The 22,475-nt window shown below is 39.5% G+C and overlaps 1 protein-coding gene across 1 annotated transcript in view; it reads left to right on the top strand.

The window, feature by feature from the left end:
* Positions 1-213: 213 nt before the first annotated feature.
* Positions 214-22,475, top strand: part of LOC115632686 (DNA-binding protein D-ETS-3) — a 33,073-nt gene continuing 10,811 nt past the window's right edge. Inside the window, exons 1-7 of the mRNA XM_030529922.1 lie at positions 214-518; positions 1,935-2,362; positions 5,794-5,913; positions 9,909-10,065; positions 16,872-16,972; positions 17,358-17,408; positions 21,706-21,765. Coding sequence (XP_030385782.1) covers positions 286-518; positions 1,935-2,362; positions 5,794-5,913; positions 9,909-10,065; positions 16,872-16,972; positions 17,358-17,408; positions 21,706-21,765 — 1,150 coding nt within the window. The 5' untranslated portion in view covers positions 214-285. The remainder of the gene's footprint in view (positions 519-1,934; positions 2,363-5,793; positions 5,914-9,908; positions 10,066-16,871; positions 16,973-17,357; positions 17,409-21,705; positions 21,766-22,475) is intronic.

Raw genomic sequence — 22,475 nt, 5'->3', positions numbered from 1 at the left:
CCGCCTGCATGCTTCGTATGGCAATTAGAGGGCAATTTTGGAAAGATTGTTGAATAACAGTAATTAATTTTGTAGGCGTCTGTATTTAAATAATCCAATATGTATGATTTATTAAGAGCGCTGTAGCTCGAAATGAGGTGAGCAGATTGCAGTCCGTGCACCATTATTGCGCATCCTTTAAAAAAGCCCTTCTATCCGTATCTCTTTTTCAGAGTCAAGTGGAGTCCGCTGCTAAATAATCAACAACAGGCAAGTAACGGCCCCGAAGAGCCCAACGGCCGCGTCATGTACGAGAACTCGTGTTCGTATCAAACCGCGCTGGACTTGAAGCGTGTGTCGCCGCCCACACTGGCCCAGGTGAAGACGGAGGACTGCCTGACGTTGGGACAGTGCTCGCCCGATTGGACGTCGTATCGCTTCCATCAGTCCACGTTCGAGCAGTTGAAGCAGAGCGTAGAAAAGGCCAAGGCTGCGCTACAGGATCGCAGCACGTTCTTTGGCGCTACCAGTGCGTTCAGGTGAGTAAATCAAATAAATACCATTTAGTTGACGAACTACAACCACCACTCAACTCTTGAAACAAACAACCAAATTATAGTATTCCACTACTTGACTTGCATATATTTAAAATCAAAATTTAGGAAAAACAACATCAAGTGTTGTTTAAGTTGTTGTTTAAGAAAACAGACAACAGCTCAAGAAGAAAATGAGGTATTAGAGTAAATTATTGGCTAGAATTAGAATGTTTTTTAAGCTTCGCCAAGAACATTTATGATTTAATTCGCGCATTTCTGAAATACTAGTTATTTTATACCACACAAAATCATTTATATTATGCTAAAAATTCCGTACGCTAATATGTTATTTAAAAAAAAAACGAGCACAGAATTTTATTGTCCGACTTTTGACTACCATATGCTTACTTTTAATCCCGCAACATCCATCAACTAAAATAAACATTGTTTTGCCAATCGATGCTATGGTAATTATATAATGGGGTGTACCAGTTATGATAAAACTTTCGATTGTTGGAGGCATTTATGAATTTCGCTTAATTTTGTTCGTACTTTTAGCAGCTATATGATCAAATGATTTTCATGAATCTGCAGAATATCACGGGGCACATTATAAAACTAATTAAATGGAAGTACAAGGGATATATATGGTGTGTAATAAAATTGCTCTGCATATGAATATGACACCTGTAGATACCAAGTTTGGTGTCCGTAGCTATTATGATTCAACAATTCTCGGTGCTCATACGGACAGATATATCGATCGCTATTGGGTCTACTACGCCTACTTCTGCCTGTTACCCTTACTTGGCTTTTAGTTTTACAGGAATACCATTGACCCTAATTGCACAGGTTACAAACAAGTTCAAGCCCATGTTTGGTAGTACATAGCTAATGAAATTATTTAGCTAAATATAGCTAATACATATGAATGTCTTACATTTGCAGCCACATTTTCAACAGGAACTATATTTCTATAGTTTGTTGTCACATTAAAATTAAATGGGTCACTTTTTAGTATAATCAGTTGACTATTATGGAATTGATATTAATTTAAATTTCAATTGGTAAATCTAATTAAGGAGGGATTCAGGTACTGTTAGTTTCTCAATGTCATGTTTACAAAATATATAAGTTCAGAGCAAAGTTGTTAATATCCTAGGTGATTTTTAGGCAACTACATTATTTTAACAAATTGCTGTTTTCAAAAAGCATCTTCAATAAACTTTGAATTTAATTAATTAATTCTTGGACTTAGTCGGGTCTTATCGTCAGTTGTCTGAGATAGAAAATGCAGTAAGCCTTTTAAATAAAGAGAATGCTGTAAAACGTACATAACAATAACATAACAAGTATATAACAAATGTTTACTATTTACTTTTCAACATCAGTGTTAAAGCTATTCTTTCTCTTCATTAGTGACATCTACTCCAGCCAGCGTTTGAGCGACACACTCGACACCTTGCCCAGTGCGGTGCAGAGTGGCAATGGCGCCGGAAACTGCATCGGCTTGACACACAATGCCCTGCAGAGCTCCGGAGTTGGTGTGGGAGTGGGTGTGGGCGTGGGCGTGGGCGTGGGAGGAGGAGCGCCTAGTCTTGTGATTAACTACAATACCAGCAGCTTGGCGGCCGTGAGTAGCAGCGGCGCTCCCACAGGAAGCGGGGTGCAGCGACATCGGCTGGACACATTGCAGCCACCACCTGCAGGCTGCTCACCCGCCGGCACACAGCACGGAGTCATCACGTCCAGTGCCGCCCAACCGACTAGTGTATCTTTGGATGCGGGCACATCAGCGCCGCCCTCGGTGGCATCCTCCTCATCGCATATTGAGCACAAAGTAAGAGGTAAGTAGCTAACAGGCCAACAACAACAACAACAATAAATAAAAAAAAAATAATAAATCGCTGACCTTCTAAATTGCCCGCGAAATTGTTGGCACGCCAAATAGCTGGGAATTTTGTACATCCACAGTAACAAATACTTTACATCCGGCGAACGAGACAAAAGTGGAAAAATATTTATTTAAACATCCTCAACATATGTTGGCGAATAGGCGGTCTCGTGCAAATAACGCCACAAATTTCAATTTTCCACCTCAACAAAATGAACACAAAGCACACAACCCGTTAAATTTAATGCCGGGCAGTGAAAATAAAAGCCTCGTGCAAATAAAATGAAAAATAATAATATAATAAAAAAGTTTGGCAAGCCGCGGTAAGGCATGTACATAATTTTGCTTGTTAGACAAGAGCCGAAAAGAAATTAAAAGGCAAAAATAAACTGAATGAAGTCTGCCCGAGCCAGGTCGGCCCATTCGTACTTGTATTTATCAATTTGAGCCACAAAAACGGATGTGGATTATAACGTATGCTACACGAAAAGAAAATGAGCATCCCGAATCTATTTTCCGTAACTTTCCATTTTAGATAACAGAAGCAATGGGAATGTACTTATTCAAATACATATACTACCATTATGAGAACTCTTTATCTTCAGCAATTTAATGACTCAACTTTTTATAAAAGTTGGTTCGGTCGGAGAAGTACGTTCTGTGAAATTTCACTCCGAAGGGATCAGGTTAAAAAAATATTAATAGTCTTTTGAAGTAAATCCGTTTAAGGTTATCTTTCGCAGACACCCTGAAGGACATATCGTGTGACTAGCGATGCGATATAGGGAAGGTTAGTGTTTTATAGCTTACTCCTCTAAATTGAGGAGTCGTGTTCGTTGAATTAAATAAATGTATTATATATCTATAACATATTGAAGATACTCGTAAAAATAATTTTAATACCAGAAACTAGATCTTGTCACTTATTATTTAGTTATTCCTTTAACTTGTATAAGGTAAACATTTTTTAATCAAATTAAAAATTAGAAGAAAATGTGGAAGAAAAATACTCCTTCACTCTTCGATGCGATATAGTTATGGTTATGTATGACGCGGATTTAAATGAAATATTGGAAATCTTTGTGTGTTTACGTTTTCCGTCCTTACAGATGAACTGTTGGGAGAGAAATAAAATAAACAACACTTATCGAGAATTCCAATACTAACCTGCTTTATCTAGAAAATGAATATCTCAGGAGGATATAAAATAACGAACATGGCTTAGCCAGAATTGATTCAATTAGCTTGCAGTTTTGTCTGAAGTATTTCTTGTACTTGTAATATTGCACCTATCTCTAGATTTCTCCAGGTGTAGCATTGAGGGTGCACAAAAAATAAGGGCAAGTAAAAAGTGGCGCAATTCAACAGCGTCCTTTGCAGACCCTTTGATAGAAACATCACGGTTAAGTACACGCTGTCCAGTTTTGTGTTCAACTTCATTTCCACTGCCATCGCGTGATAATCCTGTGTTTGTTACAGCCGTCCATTTTGAAATAAAACATTTGACTGGCAAATTTCTGCGACTGACCAGACAAAATGTCTAAAAGCAATTGTCGAGCTTTAAATTGGAACTTGGCAAAAAAGAGAATATCAATATGACAGGTCATATTCAAGTTGTCAAGTAAAGCGCAGCCAAATACCAAATGCATGGGTGGGGCTGAGGCTTGACACAAAATGGCTGCGAGCTTCCCTAGACTGGGCTCGCCCAAGCAAAGATGAAATGAGTCCTTTATGTTCTGAGTCCATGGGTGTGTGTCTTGCGTCTTGAGCTGCTGTCAACGGCTCTTTATTGCTGTTGACTGCCTTGGCTGAAAAGATTTTGTCATGCGTAACTCATTATTTTTGCTGAAAGACGTTTGGCGCACAAAGCTCGGCAAAATACACAAATGTGAACATTTAAAGTAATTACATACAGTTATTTGAATATCTTTCATATGTAGCGAGCGTCTACTATGATCCTACCCCCCGCACACCGCACCATCCCTCCACACACAATTCCCACACAGACACTTCTCTATGCATATCAGTGGCCTCGTCCCTCTACGCTGACATTTCAATTGGAAGCATGACAAATCTTTGGCTTGGTTTTGTTTACATCTAGCAAAGATTTACGCCAATTAAACTTTTTTTTGTTGTTGTTATTATTGTTGTTGTTGCTGCTGCCAGGCAAAGTGACAACCCTCGCGATTATGTCGTGTTCATTGCGGGTCACTTGCCTGGTCCCGGAGGGGTGGCGCAAAAGCGACGTTGCGTATCGGCTGCGTTATGGTCCACTGGCGGTGGCAGTGGGAGCGACGGCGGCAGAGCAGCGAGAAAGGGAGCGTCGGCGGCTCTATACCAGTAAACCACCAGCCATAATTTTGGCCATAAATAAACTCCTCAGTTAGTTTTGATGTCGAAGTGTAGACAAAGCGTTGACAATTTGTATACTCTATGCTTAAAAAAGGGGAACTTAATTTTATAATATGGCATTAAATCTCCAGAGTGAAGCCAGAACTATTTACATCCTTAGAGAGTTCCCATGGATTTGAAAAGAAAATTTAGCAATTAGAACGTTCAAATATGATTATATACTAAACAAATAAACCAGTGGTTACATCATTCCGTCATTTACCAGATATAGGACACTTTGAGAGCTTCTTGACTTAAGCACTGACATCATTTTTCGGAAACATCTAAATACGCAGAAAATTAGATAGAAAGGAAGAATGTACGTCAATATCTAAATAGATGAACAGAAAGAAAGATATGAAGATTAGGCATAATTAAAATGGTTTCTAAGCTAAGTCCTCAGTCTAAGAATAAATATTCCTAAGTAAATACTTAAATGATAGTATGATTTTGGTTTTATATAGAAAAAAATTATAATTCATTCATTAATTATTATAAACAATCTCTGGTGCTTAATGACATTAAGTTTGAAATTGCACTTGAAATTTTGATTGGTTGGGAAAAGAAGTATAAAACTTTAGTCAACAAATAGGCTTGTCAATGGGATCAGCAATCATAGAACAAACGTTGTTTTTCTTATCCGATTTTTAATATTGCATTTTAGTATAGGATTTTGTTTATGATCCGATCCTATAGGTCTTCGAGCTAGTGTTTCATAAATTTTTATTAACCTTGAATTGCGACCAGAAAAGAATTTGTTCATAATAAGCACAACTTATAATACGTAATCCATATCTAAACTAAAGGGTATACTGTAGTCGAACACACTGGGCTCTATAATTACGTGTACATTGTGTCCATGTATGCTGAGATTTATGAGTTAGTTTTTTCGTCGGGACACGTTTTGGCATATCGAAAGGCAAAGTGTGCAGTGCCGAGTGTGCAAATTTGCCTTGCCTGACAATTAATGTATTTGCTTTGGTTTTTTCGCAGACAAATCCACACTGGATTGCACGTCATCCACGCATGCCGCCGCTATAGCCGCCTCCGCCTCCTCCACCACTGAGCATAGCCGTCAGAGTCTCAGCAAAGGCAGCAGCAGCAATGCACTGTGTAAGTACGCTGTGAAAATGTCCTTTAAGCTTTGAGTCCATTGACAGCTTTCATTGTCAGTCAGGACATCAACCAGACATTCAGCTCTTGAGCCAAGCGCACAGTAGAGGGCGCTTGAAATGAATGTCCTTTGGGGGGTGATTACCTTGAATTTCGTTAGCAACTTTATGATTCTCGAAAACAAGAACATAACTTGCTCGGTCTTTCATCTTACTGGCCGCCCGTACTCTTTCTTCACCCTACCTCCTCGGCTGATGACTCAATTGAGACGGCCACTTAAGCTAATGCCTTAAGCCTGACTAATACGCGTAATCCGTGCACAGTGCCGGGGACTACTCTTCAGGGCCTGGACAGACATAGCAGTGGGAAAGTTTGTAAACAATTGTCGGATCTTATTTGTGCGCTACCGTAAACATACAAAACGCAACAGTCACAACACGTTGGTCCTCGCCATTGATAATTTGACTCTTAAGTGCTCTTCAGCGGTAATCCTATTAAAGCGTGTCGCTCACACGCTCACACGCACACACACACACACACACACATATATATCATCGTCATGAGCAACCCCTCTAGAGTCCAACTGGTGGCTGCAGACAGAGTTTAAAGGCACGAGGGCGCATCAGCAATCGACCACCAAGGGCCACACATTCTGACAACAATGAGGCTAATCGACAGATCATAAAATGATCAAAATGTTATGTGTATCGCATTAGAGCGCACGCGTCCTTCATGAAGTGGTGGGGGAGGGCGCCTGACTGTGTGAGATATTTTTATTGAAAGCTGTTCGGTAGGTGGTCCGCCGATGCAAATACAACGCAGTTGTTCCACAGGACAACCAGACAGTAGTTGAACATACTACAAGTATATATGTCTATGTGAAAATATCATATTCAAATTTATAAAGGGTGGTTAAGACAAAGTATTACTTTTTCGTTTGCTTGACTGCAACAAGAAGGATTTTAGACTCCAGCGAAAACGAAGAGATTTCTATGCACAAAAAATCTTTGGAAATTACCTATGACAAGTACTTATTTATTGTATTGTCTAATAAATTCTGTCGGAAATATCTTCAATTTTTTTAATTTGGGCATGGATAGTGCTATGTTCGCAGTTCCTTATTTGTCATTTCAAATATATATATACTCGTACTTAAATAAAACAGTTTGTCCAGACTAATTGGTTATCAACGTACAGATCAAACTATAAGAGCAAGAAATTATTACTTCACAGTGCGGCTTTGGAAAAATCAATCTTCAAGGGGGGAATAGGGGATCTGAAAGGGTTTTGAAAAATCGTGGTCTTTGTGGTCTAAGTTATTGGGGTTAAACAATTTGTTATGATTTTTATACCCTGAACGCAAAGGATAAATGGTAAAATGGTGAGTGTATGAGCCTTCTGTTGATTAAGCAATATTTAATTTGCATTTAAATTATAGTTTTCATGACAGAACGCATGATTGAACAAGGTTACCATATAATTTAATAATTGTCCTTCATAGGACAGATCTTAAATAAACAATAAAGAATTAAAGGACAACAGTTATTGTTGTTAATGACGCGCCGGCATCTCTTTTCTAAATAATTTATCTTCTAATTTGCGAAGTTAGGGGCTAGTCCATATTTAAATTGATTGTCAAACACACTATAGCAGACAATCGCAGTTTTTCCACACTGGAACAGTTTCGTAACTCGGAGAAGGAATGTTAAAATTGGTATTAAGTAAAAATTATTATAAAATAATGCAGTCATTTATATTTGAAAAGGGGCATAAATGAAAGGCTACCACCATCTGTTGCCTGTCGGGAGTCGCGCGTTTATCATTCAATCTAAAAAATAATAATCTCATAATCTGACAGTATGCGCTTGGTTCGTGGCTGGAATGAAACACCCAGCGGGAGTTTTTACTGGCCCAACCGCCCAACCGCCCAACCACCCACTCATCCACTTTATGTGCCTCATTGTCACCCAGGCACCGTATGTTTAGCACACTTCAAATTTAATTTCTGATTTCATTTGCACACAGTTTTTCCCCTCTTTCCCCGCTCGCTCTGCAGGTCGTAATTGTTTCAGACTGCGAAATAAATTGAAATTGTTGCTGGGCTGCTGGCTGCTGTTTGATGCTTGTAGCAGCAACTGGCGCCCAGACCCAGTCGCCGAGTTGAATCGCAAACAGTATTTCTACCTATGCGGGGCCGGAATAAACATTCCCTTGAAATCTCGCATAAAATGATACGAATCAGCTAATTGTCTGTGGATTGAAAAATACATAATTGGAAAACGATTTGTAAAGAATATACTTGTATGTATCTGCAATGCGTCTTAAGATACGAACTTTTATCCTTTTTAATATAAAATTAAATCAAGGAAAACATGTAAATTTATATTCTTAAAAAAGTACGCCGAAAAAGGAATGTAAATGTTCACCATCGATTTTGCATCAAGGGGTGTTTTTTGATTATTTTGAAAATATTAATTATGGATATCGATTTTTAAAATTAGATTACATTTTGAATAAAGAAAGAAATTGGAGAGTTTTCATCTTACTTAAATGTACTTATTTGATATTTTGCATGCTTTCGGAAACATTCTTTTTTTATGATGTTAATACAACTATATTGACCCAAAAATGGAAATTGAAAATATTCATATCTTTTATATTATTTTTTAGTCTATATGTACGTAGCTTTTATTCATTTCTCTCTAATTTCATATTGACATACCGTTTATAAACAAACAAATTGTGTAAGGAAATAATTTTGAAGTCCTGTTCGATATGATAGACCGATTTTGTTCATCCCCAATTATATCTATATTGCAACATTATAAAACCGACTCATATACTTGTAGGAATATATTTGTGTGCACTCATAACTTGCAACTTACAACAAAAGAAAAACATAAACTAAACTGTTGCAAATTCTCAAATGATAGTTGGGTTTGAAAAAAACAAAAACAACAACAAAACTCGCGTCATTTTAGTTTTGCTAGTCTAGTCCTTTTTTTTGTAAGTCATCGGCCACTAATAAATCTATAGTCATGAACCATATGTGTGATTCTACGTAAGGCGTTTCTGTTACTGTTCTTTAAAACAACTTTAATACAGGAAATTTATACGCTATGTGAAATGTTTTATTATTCTGCCTTCAGATATCTGAAGCTGACCAGGACGATGGCCCACAAAACTGGTGTATTTCGCAGTTCGCGGCCCTTTTTGACAGCTTCGCGGGCTAACGCTTGGACCTCAATTTATGCGCGTATATTAATATTTTTATGCATTTTTTTCGCTCTCTTGCAAAAGTTTTTCTTTTTCTGCCATGCCATTATGGCGGAGTGGCTCAGTGAAAAATATTTTCCCATGCTCTCTGCCCATGTGCGTGACTGTGGATGTCTGTGTGTGTGTGTGTGTGTGTGTGTGTGTGTAAGTGTGTTAATGCGTGTGTACTTTTTCGCCCTCTTCGCAATTGATGTCCAAATATTTTTATTCATGGCCCTTTTCGCGGTTCACTTAACTGTTTTTCAAAGTCATTATTATACGTACTATGTATATGCTCGTACACCCCTTGAGATTATTTTGTGCGCTTTTATAGTTGTGCGTTGAGGCTTCGCTGAGCTGTGCGCGATGCCTTTATCATAAATCATGTCATTGTTACTTTCTTGGCCCTCCTCCCTGGCTATTTGGTGATGCTAACAAGCTGGAAAATGTTGCTAATTTAGTTGTGCATTGATTGTGTGTTGATAGGAGGAGAGTCGTGTAATTTGTATGTAAAAATATATAAAAATAAGAATGAATCCAAAAATAGCGTACAACTTTGTAAATAATTAAAAATCTGTCAGCGACGCAACAAGTTGCTTCCGTTGGCGTTTTGCAATGTCGTCGTTTTTCCTGGCCCGGCAATGGTTAGTGATTTATGCTACAATGGGGCAAAAATGTGGAAATGACCCGCTTCCGACATGAAATATCAAAAATCACGCGCGCGCTCCAAAACTTAAAAGCTGATAGAAATGGCGAGGCACTGCTAGACGACACGACGAGCTCGACCATACACAACTTGCCGGTAAGGCGGGCCCCACAGACCCCACAGGCCCCACAGGCCGCCCCGACACCATCACGGTGCACCTCGCCGGAAACGCAACGCAGCCAGAGCCGGAGGTAACGGTGTCGAAGCGTCTCCGGTGGCCATCCAGCAATTGCAGACTGCCTGCCAGTTCGCACAGTTTCTTTTTTAGCGTCGCCCTCTCTAAGCGAATGCAATTTAGTTGTCAATTGAATTTATGACGTCAGGCCGCACCCGAGTCGACAGAGGCACAAATTCATATTGCGACCGTTGCAGGTACACGTACAAGTATAGGCATGGATGGGGTTTATCGCAAGTGACACAATTCACGTGCCCGCCAGGGTCGGGTTGGATTCGGCTCGGTCGCGAACATATTGCCGGTGTCGCAGGACCGTGAGAAGTGACCGCGCCCGCTATCGCCGAAAGTCAATCTGCGCTGTCAATTGACAGCGAGGGTCGTGCTGTCGACGCAAGTCAAACCACAGTAATTTATAGCTACAGGCACGTGAACCTCAAACGTGAACCTCAACCTCCAACTCAACCCCTTGCACTGCTTCATCTCCTGCTCGCTCGCTAGTTTGTATGTTAATTGTTTGTTTGCTGTTTGTTGTCATTGTCGATTAAGTGGCGGGTGCAGGGGGTGGGTCTGCCACTGTCTCCGGTTAGTGTGACTTTTTGTGTGAATATGCTAGCTGCCCATTAAAAAGTTTAACAAAAATTGATTGTCAGCACACGCAAGAGTCAAATACGAACCCTTGGCCCGTCGCGACGCGACGCGTCGCTGCCCTCCCGTGTCAGTTCAATTGTGCAATTATATCGCGCATTGTTTAGATAGACAGTTAGCACGACAGGGGCAGGGGCAGGGGCAGGGGAAGGGAGAAAAAAAACTAACATAATGATTTGTGTGTGGGTTTCCTAATTTTTGCTTCGTACAAGTAATTTGACTCCAACTCGATTTTTTTCACGCATTTCATATTACTATTTTGGTGAGAAAATTCTGAATTGTGCGTAAGCTATAATCATACTCCTACATACATAAGTATATGTATGCGTGGTATAGACGAATGAATAAAGGATATACTTGTATAATGCTCAGCTTTACACTCATTTCAGTTTAGACGAATACTTGTATTGTTTATTTATTTTGGACATTTTTGTATGAACTAAATGTAAGCTAAACAAAAAACGCCAAATTCTTGTACACATACAGAAATCGATCGAGAAATATATAGTATATTAACTAAATACGTACTTATTACAGATAAGAAATTGAATGTTGGAGAGGCTCAGAATAACTTTTTTTTAATTAAAAGTAAAATTAATCTTGTCAAAGTCAAACAAAAAAGCAGAAAATTGTATTGTTTGTTTCATTTTGAAATGCCGACTCGTACAATGCACTTTGAAAAGCCGAATTGAATTCTATTCGACTATGATGCTAATTTTTCGAAAATACACTTGTGGTCCACCACTAGATCTAGAAGATCTAGACTAGTGAGAACGGACATTATAAGTACCAAAGTTTATTACTAACGAAGCCACTTATGTTGCCAGATAAATTCTTATTAATGCAAGCATATTCTGATATAAACAGTAAATAGTTACTTTTGCTAAAATTGAATTTATATATGAAATTATTTAATTCAATTCGTATTCAATTCAATTGATTCAATTATAAGTATAACATTAGTTGTGAGTCTTTAGGTTTCCTATACCTGTATTCCTTTGTATTGCCCAGCTTCTTGGCTTGGGCATCTACTAGGAAGTCGTCAGTAACTAGACCTGTTATAAGTTTACACTCCTTTCTATGGAGTTGCAGAAGAAATTGGGTGAGCTCATTATCTCTATCCTTGCACATTTTTTGGGCGATCCTGCAATTGGCAATGTTATTCGACTGCTCAACAGATTTCGCCCAAGTTCGTGAATAATGATTTATACATTTATTTGATCAGTAGTTTTGTAATTGCAGATATCGTATCCCACTAACAGTCTGAATAATTATTTTTCCATATATTTTCCATAATGTTGATGACCTTTTACTTTGTCGCCCCCCATTTGATAATCAAACAAAATCTTTAATTTACATACATACACACAAATATACATACATATATTCCAGTTTTCTTCTTTCTACTTATAATAACAATAAGTCTTTTGGTCGTAACAAAAAATGGGTAAAATAATAATGCGACGCAATCGCCGTAGGCGAAATGAGCAATCCGGCAGGGAGCACATTAAAGACCCGCAACGAGCCGGTTCTTCAGTTATGGACAAGGACGTGAAAGGAGCAATCGACGGGTGCTATATAAAGCGCTGTCATGCCTCGAACTGGCAGTTCGCTCGCCTGGCCACGTGCCGAGTCGCGTGTTACATCATTCATACGTCATTAATGGCCACGTGTGTCGGGCGGCAGCGGAGTTGAGTTGTTGTTATTGTAGGCTGTTTTTGTTGCTTGCACACAAGCTCGCGTTATTAGCAATAGACAGGCAGGACAGTCCTTCTTGGGCGGCTATCTGACTATCTGACTGTCGACATCGAATGTCGAGTCGAATGTCGCATGACGCTTTATTGAACTTGAGAAAACAAATCGCAGTGTTGATTGCGTTTCTTATTAACAACAAACGCTGAAGTTGTTGTTGTTCTTGTTGTTGTTCTTGTTGTTGGTCACGGGGGTGTGCCGTACAATATGCTTCGTGTTGTGTTTGTCTTGACGCTCCGTTGACTTTTGCACACAAATAAATGGACAGGATAGTGTGATGCATTGAAGCAGACCAGCAGCCGGAGGGTCGGGGGGTCGGGGGGTGCACAATGTGCTGCGTGCTATGACGCACTGAAATACAAACATGATGGTTAAATGTAATTTTTTTTGGCCACAAATACGCTTGACCCGATTTACTCCCGCACAGGCGTGGCGGTTCAAGCGGTTGCATTTTTCACGGGCTTACACTGGGACAACACTGCGTATGAGAAATGCGGTAGAATGGCAAACTTAAATACTTGCCTACTTAACTACCACAAATTCCGTCAATGGGGGGAATGCGCAAAAGTGCTCGCAAAAATGGCGGAAACATGCCAACAAAAGAAATTAATTTAAAGTTTCGGAAAGCGTGAAAATTAAATTACATAATGAATGCAATTAAAATACGCTCACACTCTCTGAAGGAACAAAGTAACGCACACAGACACAAACACACACACACATACAGACGCAGGCGCACAAGTTCAAACACACTCTTACATACTTTCCATTAGAAAAGTTTCCATGGGCTTTGCTTGCTCTGCTTCGAACGATGACTTGAAGATGTAGAACCTTTTGAAAATCTCATGAACATGGAGCGGAAAGTGGGGATATGCGTTTAGCAATAGTTGTTCGCATTTATAAGTACAACATCCACTTTTCGAATCAACTGAATTGCTGTAGATCTGATTCGATTTTCTGTATTCTAGTTTAAAGACTAATTTTCAAGTTTGAACCTTTTTGCGGCTTATTATGGATACAAATATATAATATTTGAGCTATGTTTGAACTACTGTACCGGAATGAAAATGGATGGCTGCGCACAATACGTTCTGTATATGCTTTTTTATCATCATATATAGTACTTGGAGGTTTTCTAATCTGTATATTCTATTAAGTCTGAGAAACGAAAAAAATTCTGTTTTTTCCGATGCCAATCCGCTACAATTCACACAATGGATACATTTTATTTATTTTAAAGACAAAGTTCAAAGAATAGTTCAGTTCCCCATTCACTTAAATGTACTTTCTTTATAAGCTTAACTGAGAAAATAATGCTGACAAACCATTGACGGAATAAACATAATTTTTTATTAATATATTTTCTAGCATTTACGGAATTAAAGTACATGTTAAAAATTCAGAAAAAAGACTTTTAAAAATATGTTTTAAGCTTTATTTCAAGTAATATACATACATATCTTTTCTTGTGATAAACATAAAATATTGAAAAATTTCATAAATATAAATTATACGCCTATCCGAGCTGCTGTTGACTTTCGATAAAAAGATTGAAAGATCAACAAAAGGTTGTTTTCGTCACGTTCTTTTTAAAAACTTTGTTTGGTTTAAATTTTAAAACATTTGAAACTATTTAAGTTCAGTTTATTAAAAATTATTATTATTAGCGCTTAGAAAATATTACAAAAAAATAATTGCACTCCAAATAATTTCCACTCTGACCCCTTTTTGATGCGAAATTTTAAACATTAAAAATGATAAAAGTATTATTTTCAATTACTCTATTTCTGCTGCCGTAGTTTTGTCTACATTATGTTGATAGCAAAGTTTATTTTATAGCGTTTTAAATCACGACTGGATCAGTCCTAGCATAGACAAACACGTAGACACAAACACACGAGGGCAACTACATAGTGCAGCCGAAATATGGAAAGTGTTAATGTTTGAGTGTTTGTAACAAGTTACGATTAGTTTGTTGTCGCCTGTGGGCTAGAACTCAGAGAACTCATCGCGGCCCACACCAACAGTCAGACCCAAACGAACGAAAAAAAAACACTTTGCCTTGATTCTAAAAATTAATTAAGTCAGAGAAAATCTAGCTGTGTATACTCAAAGCTTTGGCCTCGCGTACACAATGGCGGGGTCTGGCCGGGGGGGGAAATGCTTAAATTATTTGGTGTGGGAGAGAGCCGTCGTAAGAGTATACACACATACTATATATATATATATGTATACGTATATATGGGCGAGAGCAGAAGTGCCCATTATTGCACTTGAGTCTTGCAGTCGTAACCCCACACCTACTACCTGCCTCTCCTTCTCCCTTTTCCACCCGCACAGCGACCTGCTGTACAAAGCCTTCATAATCAATGGCATGTTGGTAACAACTTTTGTCGATTTCTCCTTCAAGTAACTTACACTCCATGCTGTTCGGAGGTGCACCTCCATATACTATATAGTATATACGTACAGAGCGCGTCTTGCATTGTTTTCGTGCCCACCCTCTCGGCGCAAGGCTTGTCTAAGCTAGTTGGAGGGAGCGTTGGGGGCGGTGGAGCCATGGGAGTGTGTGGGTGTATGTGAAAGGCGAACAACGAAACGGTAATATCCTTGTGTTTGGTGGAAGGAAAAAGGAAGTGGATAATACATCCGTCCTTGTTGCTTCGTGTCACCCACTAAAAAGGCAACGCCATTTCTGGGCGCTTGCTGCCGTTGTTGCCAGTGTCAGTGCCGTGGCCGCCGACGCCACATCGATTACATTTGGGGAGAGCGAAACAGCCAAAACGAAAGCAAGATAGAGAGAGAGAGAGAGAGAAATAGAGAGAGAAAGTGCGCCGCTTTCAAACCATTCTTTTGTAGAGGCAGGGAGTCCTCCATAGTTGTGGCATGATTTTAGTCAAGTGGAAACGGTAACGTCCTACTGCGCCACAAAAAGAGCGAAGGAAGAGATGGGGACAGAGAAAGAGAGAGAGGGAGAGAGTGAGAGAAAGAGTGGAGCGTGCATGGGAGAGCGTGCATTACTGTTGACAGAACTTTTTGTTGCAGCTGGCAATGACTTGTGTAGGGGTCCGTCCGATTCCTATCCGTGCATTTATCGCAAAACTTCCTCTTCGACGTTTCAAAACCATCAAGCCACAATTTCATCAGCGCCGTGCTCTCTCGCACTGCATGCGCTGCTCCATCCTGGCGTCCTGGCGGTTCCAAAGCCATTTGCAAAATCTTTATTGACGCGCCGGCAGCATTTTGAGCATTTGAATGAGAGTCGGCGTGTTTGCATGTTTGTGTGTGCGTGTCTCTGTGTGTCTGTGTGTTTGTGTGTGTATGGCGAGGCCACACCTTGTCTCAACGCTGATTGGTCTGTCAGCGGAAAAGGGGTGGTTGTATTTCGGTGTGGATTAAAACCTAAGTATATCCTGGCGCATAAAGGACGATGGCAGCGACACCGTTGCCAAACAGAGCCAGCAACATTGGGCCAGACAGACAGATAGATACAAAAAAGCAGCCAGCCACAAGGCAGGCGGCTCACAGGCAACCACCCAACACCCAACACCCACCACCAACCTGCCACAGCCACAGCCACTACCACTTCCACCCGCCCATACAGACAGTGCGTGGCACTGTACGGGGGTTGCAAACGCACTGCCTGGACTGCGACTTTGGTTAGGGCTATGGCTTGTGGCTGAGGCTGAGACTGAGGCTACGGCCCGGTAGCTGGGCAGGATATGCGCGATTTGACGATGGAATGAAATCAATTGTTACGTTGCCGTGCCACAGATCGGACGCAATCCGGTGTCAGTTCAGAAAGCTCGCTAGTAAAAGTGATTTACGTTTCGTATGTGCGATTTTGTTCTCTACTAAGCCAACAGATTGACATATACTTGTACTTGTATAAATCAGACCGACGGTCAGACGACCAGATGGTTAGACGGTGCGCACACACATATAAGCACACATAAGCGCACACGCACACACACGCACACACACTCATCAAAGCCCAAAGTACATTGAAAAGTTCGCCCGGAAGTCGAGGTGTCCGGTAACGGTAACCGGTTCCGATCGTCACTTTTCCCGTTCCTTTTCCTGTTCCGCCGTCGCCAGCGTGAGTGCGGCTGATATTGTCGTGGTTGTCGCATTTTTTAATAAATTAAACTGAATGCCGTCGCGCCATTGGAGCCTACGAGGAGCCACAGTCCGTGCCGCCTTCCTTTGTGTGTCCGCTGGTGTTATTAGCTTCCGGTCAGCGACCAAATTAGCGCGTGCCTAAACATTTTTCTGCCTGCGACCGCGAACTATAATTTGAATTTTATCAAGCGAAGGAGGTTCACTTTTCTTTATACTGAACGTTGCGCGCCTCCGTTGCAGCTTGAATTGATTTGTGCACCGCCGGCGGTTGTCTAGGTCCTCTGGGCCATCGTATCAATACAGACGCTTGCTGCCCTCTCTCACAATGCTTGACATTAAGTCATCTGCCGATTATTTGTCACGCTCGACGGGAAGCTTCAGCAATTTCTCAATGCTTTTCGCAGGTGAGTGACCAGGATATTTGAAAGGCCAATACACGCTCATTCAATTTCAAAAACTTGAAATGAGTATTTTATAAAAGTTCTGTTAAAATCGTGATATCATGAAATTAAAGCCAAGCTAAAAGGAAATCTATTAAATGCGCACCATCCGATGACAACCAAACCAGATATTATTAAAAATAGGAACTTTTTATAATGTTGTTGGTTGGTACTGATATACAAGTTGATGCCAATATTTTACAAAAGTGCATTTTGATATTGCATATTAAATTATTTTCATAGCTGGGGAACTTAATTTATTTATATAGTGTGTATATCTATAAATAATACATATGTGTACGTGTTGTGAAAAATCTGATAATTTGCTATCTTACCTTCTCCTTTACAGATTCTTCGTACAAATCGTCGTGGGGCTCCCACAGTGCGACGCAATCACAAGGTGAGTTTAAAACAAACCTAATATACTCTTGTACATTTCATGTACAGAGTATAAACAATAGTACGACATATTCTTTATAATATACTATTTAAATCAAATTATGATCAAGACTGATACGAACGAAGACATTTATGGATTTCGCATCAGAACAATATTTAGATAAATATTGACTGCTTTACCAAAAATAATTTCATCATATTCAACCAAATTAATTATAATTTCCTAAAACGTAAAAGAGATTTATAGCTTAACGCACAGAATAGGGTATGGTAGACGCAAGGATCTCGAAAAGGATTAGAGCTGGACTAACCAAACTTGGTACACACGTTCTCTTAGATCGTAGAATGGACAAGGTTGTGTTCTTTATCCTATTGGATATTAAGTGAAAGACCTGCTAAGAACTTGCGATGAAAGCTTTATATATTTTTGGCTTACTACTCTTGCATATGTATTGCATTTTAAAGTATTTGTACCTTTTTCACATTTTTCACTGAAAAGCTTAAGGTGTATTGTAGATACATACAAGTATGTATATGATCACTATGAGAAAATGAGTTATGAGCTATGAGTTTTAGAGGTCGTGACGGACACAAATAATGTGACGAGACCATGCCAGATCCCTTATCAAATAATAAGCTATCATATAAAGGATAGAATTTAGAAACACTTTTTAAAGCTTTGTATACCTTTTAAGGGTAAAAGGGTTATAATACTAGAGACATTGTAAATATTTTTGACCAACAGGACGAGTCGCGAAAGCGTTGTCCGTCTGGAATTAAAGGTGGTATCATAACAAAACTTTCTATTCAGGATCTCTTAGGTTCAAGAAAGGAGAAGCTAATGTTTTCTTCGGCTCACTCCTCTGCTATTAGTGGTCTTATATAATTATTGTAATTTTTGAATAGTTATCCTAAAATTATAGCTCTTGGTGCCTTTATCTTATGATTCTTCTTGTCAAGTTTCATTGTGAGTGATCAATGGATGTTGAAGCCATACAAATTATATTTGTACGTGATCTGCCAGCAGCTTTTATTGCAATTGAAAAAAAGATGTCAATAAATGCTTGTAGGTACGTCTCGTCATACTGATCTAGAATATATATACTTTAGCAAGTTACCCTTTTGCTACAGGGTATAAAAATGTAATTAAAATGACAAATTAGAAACAAAACAATTTCTTTTCAAGACTCTAGCATTTCACCCAGCTTCAATGATGCTTAGATGCCCATTTTTTTTGTTTTGCATAATCTCTTCATGACTTTCATCAATTTAATAAATAAACCAATATGGATTTGAAACGTAAAGTTAAAGGAATTCCTCAATTAGACGTTATCTTCGCCTTTTTTTTTCATTTTCATTTAATTCTTCTATATATGTATTGAATATATTCTCTATATACAATACAATACACAATAATGTGTTGGTCCAAAATTAGTAGGAATGTTAGCAAGTTACGAGATACAAATCGGTGTAGACTGTAGCCAAGAGATGGAAATAAGCATTTTCTGGGATATTTTATAGCGTAGCGCTAGCTTATGCATAAAACACTTTTGAAAAGAGGTATAGCTTCCACTTAAATAAGAAATAAAAGTTGAGAACTATGCTATTTTAATTTTCGACAACTTTTAACTGCCATATTAGACAACGGTCCTCAGCAACAGGCAAGAGCTATACTCGTATCCAATCAATGTTAAGACGAAAGCTTACAGGATAATAACATGAAACAAGCTCCAATAAGTTGATCATGTACAAGTTTTTCAAGTCAATTGAAAAGCACTCAGAGGCGAACAAAAATTGGTTAACATGCAAAACATACACGCCACGGTGACGGGAGAAAGGGCTAGAAATTCAATGAAGCGCGTAAAATCGGGCATGGCGAATGGAAAGTTTTGTAGGCATCAATAGATATTTGAAGGAGTCGACGCATCAATGTGTGCGGACAGACAGGTAGAGATAAAGCCGAAAGGTGTTGCCCACACGTGTTCCTCGTCCTTTTAGTATTGCAGCAGAGTCGCCAGTGAGGCATGAAGTGGTATTTTAACTTGTGGTGTTGTCAGGCTTATTTGGAACCCACGGACAAAGTCTTTAATTGAAATTACCCGCCCGCGTCTGTCGCCTTTGACACTCACTCTAAAATGGCTTGCGGCATTCGAGTTCAAAAAAATCTCAACACAATACTCAAAGCGCTTTTAACTTTAAATAAAAAACTTTCAGCTCGGTTGCGCACGTTTTGCTGATGGCCATTGATGTCATCAAAATCGTGCAGCTCGAAATGCCAACTGACACGCCAGCCCACAGAGCCACCCAACCCCCTCCCCCACCCCCACCCTCACCAACGAAGCCAAACGAAATGCAATCGGGCGCCTTTTGTACTCTTCGCAGTTGAGTGGCCACGTAAAGCCGAAAACCAAAAATGTCATAAAAGTTGTGTTGCTGTTGTTGTTTCTGTTGCTGTTGTTGTTGCTGTTGTTGTTGCTGTTGTTGGCCGCGGTGTTGTCCTGATTGTTCTGCGCGTTGCTGTTGTTGCCTTTCTCGCACAATGCACAAATGACAACGAAAACAACAGCGGGCGGTACACTCGCACACACACACACTCACGCACACACACACACACTCGCACACACACACACATACGAGCACACAACCCTGTTGTTCTGTGACGCTTTTGCGCCTGCGGCTTTAATTTGTATTGAGCGTGAAGTTTGCCACAACGGCTTTTAGATGTGCGATGAATGTCCTGCCTCCGAGCCACTCCGACCGCCACTCCATTAAGATTTCATCATGTAAAGCATTTTAAATTGAATTGCCAGGGGCATTGTTTTGGTTCTCCCATCAGATTCCATTAGAAATACTTGCGCCAGCGTTGCTCATCTCGCAGTCTTCGCCTCCGGGACTGGGTCCTTGATGACATATCTGTGATAATGTTAGTTTTGTGGTTGAGTTAACAATTGCCACAGATTTCTTGCGCTCAGTGTAAGGCTTGTGCTGGCAGACTTTTTGAAACAGAAAAGTTGGGCATTGTTAAGCTCTACTTGTACTTGTATAAGGATGAAAGTAATTTATTGGATTTGTCACGATTTTGGGCATCATAGAAGGATAGGATATTTGTAGAATAAAAATGGAAATAATTTGTTGGATTTGTCACGATTGGGAGTCATAGAAGGCTCCTTTAAATACAAATAGGTGCGAAAATGAAATTATCTCAGCTCTGTTTCCAACCTCACGAGCAATATGTTGCATAGTGCTGGGGTGGATCAATAATTTTACATGATTTAAACATGCTGGGGAGGGGGGGGGGGAAGAGGGGAAATAAATAGGTTAAAAGCTTTGTTTGGACTTACACATGTTCCGCATTTATAAAAAAGCAATTTCCAACTAGCATAGAATTAAAAGTGAAGTTGCACGCTGTCCCATTCCTACTGGGATCCTTCACCATCTATGACAAAAACACAAACATAGTTACCGAGTAAATCGCCGAATATGTCCATGACATTGTTTTTGCTTATCGCCGAATGGAAGTACGTTAAGTAGTCAGCTGTAGGTGACGCTAATGGAACTGTAATCAAGATTTTAGATGGTATGAAAGGTGCGAGAAAAGTGTCGGTCCGATGTTTGCCGCGAGTGCTCACGGTGGAAAGCAAATACAGTGAAAACTGCCTTAACGGACACCTCTTTTATCCGGATACTCTCTTCGGCGGACAGTTTTTCTAAAACATTCGATCGGTGTATAAAGTATTCAAGTATCCCCTTAAGCGGACATTTATAATTTATATAATTTTGATTATTATTTATATAAGTACAGATTCCATACTGTCTTTAATTTTTAAAAATAAAAATAATCTTCTTTTTCAACTATTGGCCATCAATGTTCGATAGGCTCTTTTTCCTTTCATGACTTCCAAAAGCCTCTCACAAAAAAATTCCTCAATTAAACAATAGATTAGATGTGGTCATCAAGACACTTTTTATGTCAGCAATCAATGGTTATTATACATATCAGCAAAAAATTAATTCATATTTGCAGCACTAGCCTCAACCTGAAAAACTACATCTACATATCTTGTATTATTATTATTTCTTTTTTTTAGCGACATTTGTATCATTAACATACATAAGTTGTTTGCAAAGCAAATGTTAACTCGTAGTTTATATTATTAAGAGTGCAATTAGAAATTACATATATGCCTCAACTCTGTTAAATGATATACATAGATAGTTCAGGTAACCCCATGTGATCCCATCTGAATGATTTTTGCATATTTGCCAAATGTTATTGAATATCTTTTTCTTTTTTACAGGCTACAGTTCGAATGCTTTGGGTATTAAACATGATCCGCACACACAACTACGGCAACCTGGTAAGTGGAAACACAACTACACACATACAAATATTATAGACACACAGATATATAGGGGTATGTTGTTGTTATAACTTGGCACGTTGCTTGGGATAAAGCCCGAATTCAAACACAGCAGGCACTAATCCGCCTTTAAATGCTGTTTGCCAACACTGGCAGAGTTCCTCATCGAAACACAAGCACCGCACAAGTGACACTTGAGTTTCATTTCGAAACAAATATATCCTCTTGGTCCACTCGTCGTCCCCTTCAGGCGGCAAACGTGGCATTGTGCATTCCGCTTTAAAATTTATTTCAAATTCTGTGCCCAACAACAACAACAACAGAACAACAAGAACAACAGAGCTACTGAAAATACTGTCGCAAATCAAAACCTTAAATATACCACTTGAGGGCAAAACTTGCGCATTGAGATGAAATGGTAACACAAAGGAGCGGGGCAGTGGAGTTGTAGCGTAATGGAAACAATTGAAATGCTATAAAGGATTCTCAATTAGAGTGGCTGATGCCTGCCTCCCCTCCTTTCCTCTCCCTTTTTTTATATTTCTCTGGGCTGTCAAAATTGACGGCTGGGCACGAATATGACGCGTGCCATAAACTCAGTGCTTCAGTCAATTTTTTGCTTCTTTTTCGGCATTAAACTGTTAAGAACAATGCAGTCAACGGCATGTAGGCAACGAAATGTTGGGTAAACAATAGGCGACGTAATG

The sequence above is a fragment of the Scaptodrosophila lebanonensis genome, unplaced genomic scaffold, assembly GCF_003285725.1.
Source record: "Scaptodrosophila lebanonensis strain 11010-0011.00,11010-0021.00 unplaced genomic scaffold, SlebRS2 tig00001415-arrow-pilon, whole genome shotgun sequence".
NCBI lineage: Eukaryota > Metazoa > Arthropoda > Insecta > Diptera > Drosophilidae > Scaptodrosophila > Scaptodrosophila lebanonensis.
This window is presented reverse-complemented; position numbering and strand designations above follow the sequence as displayed.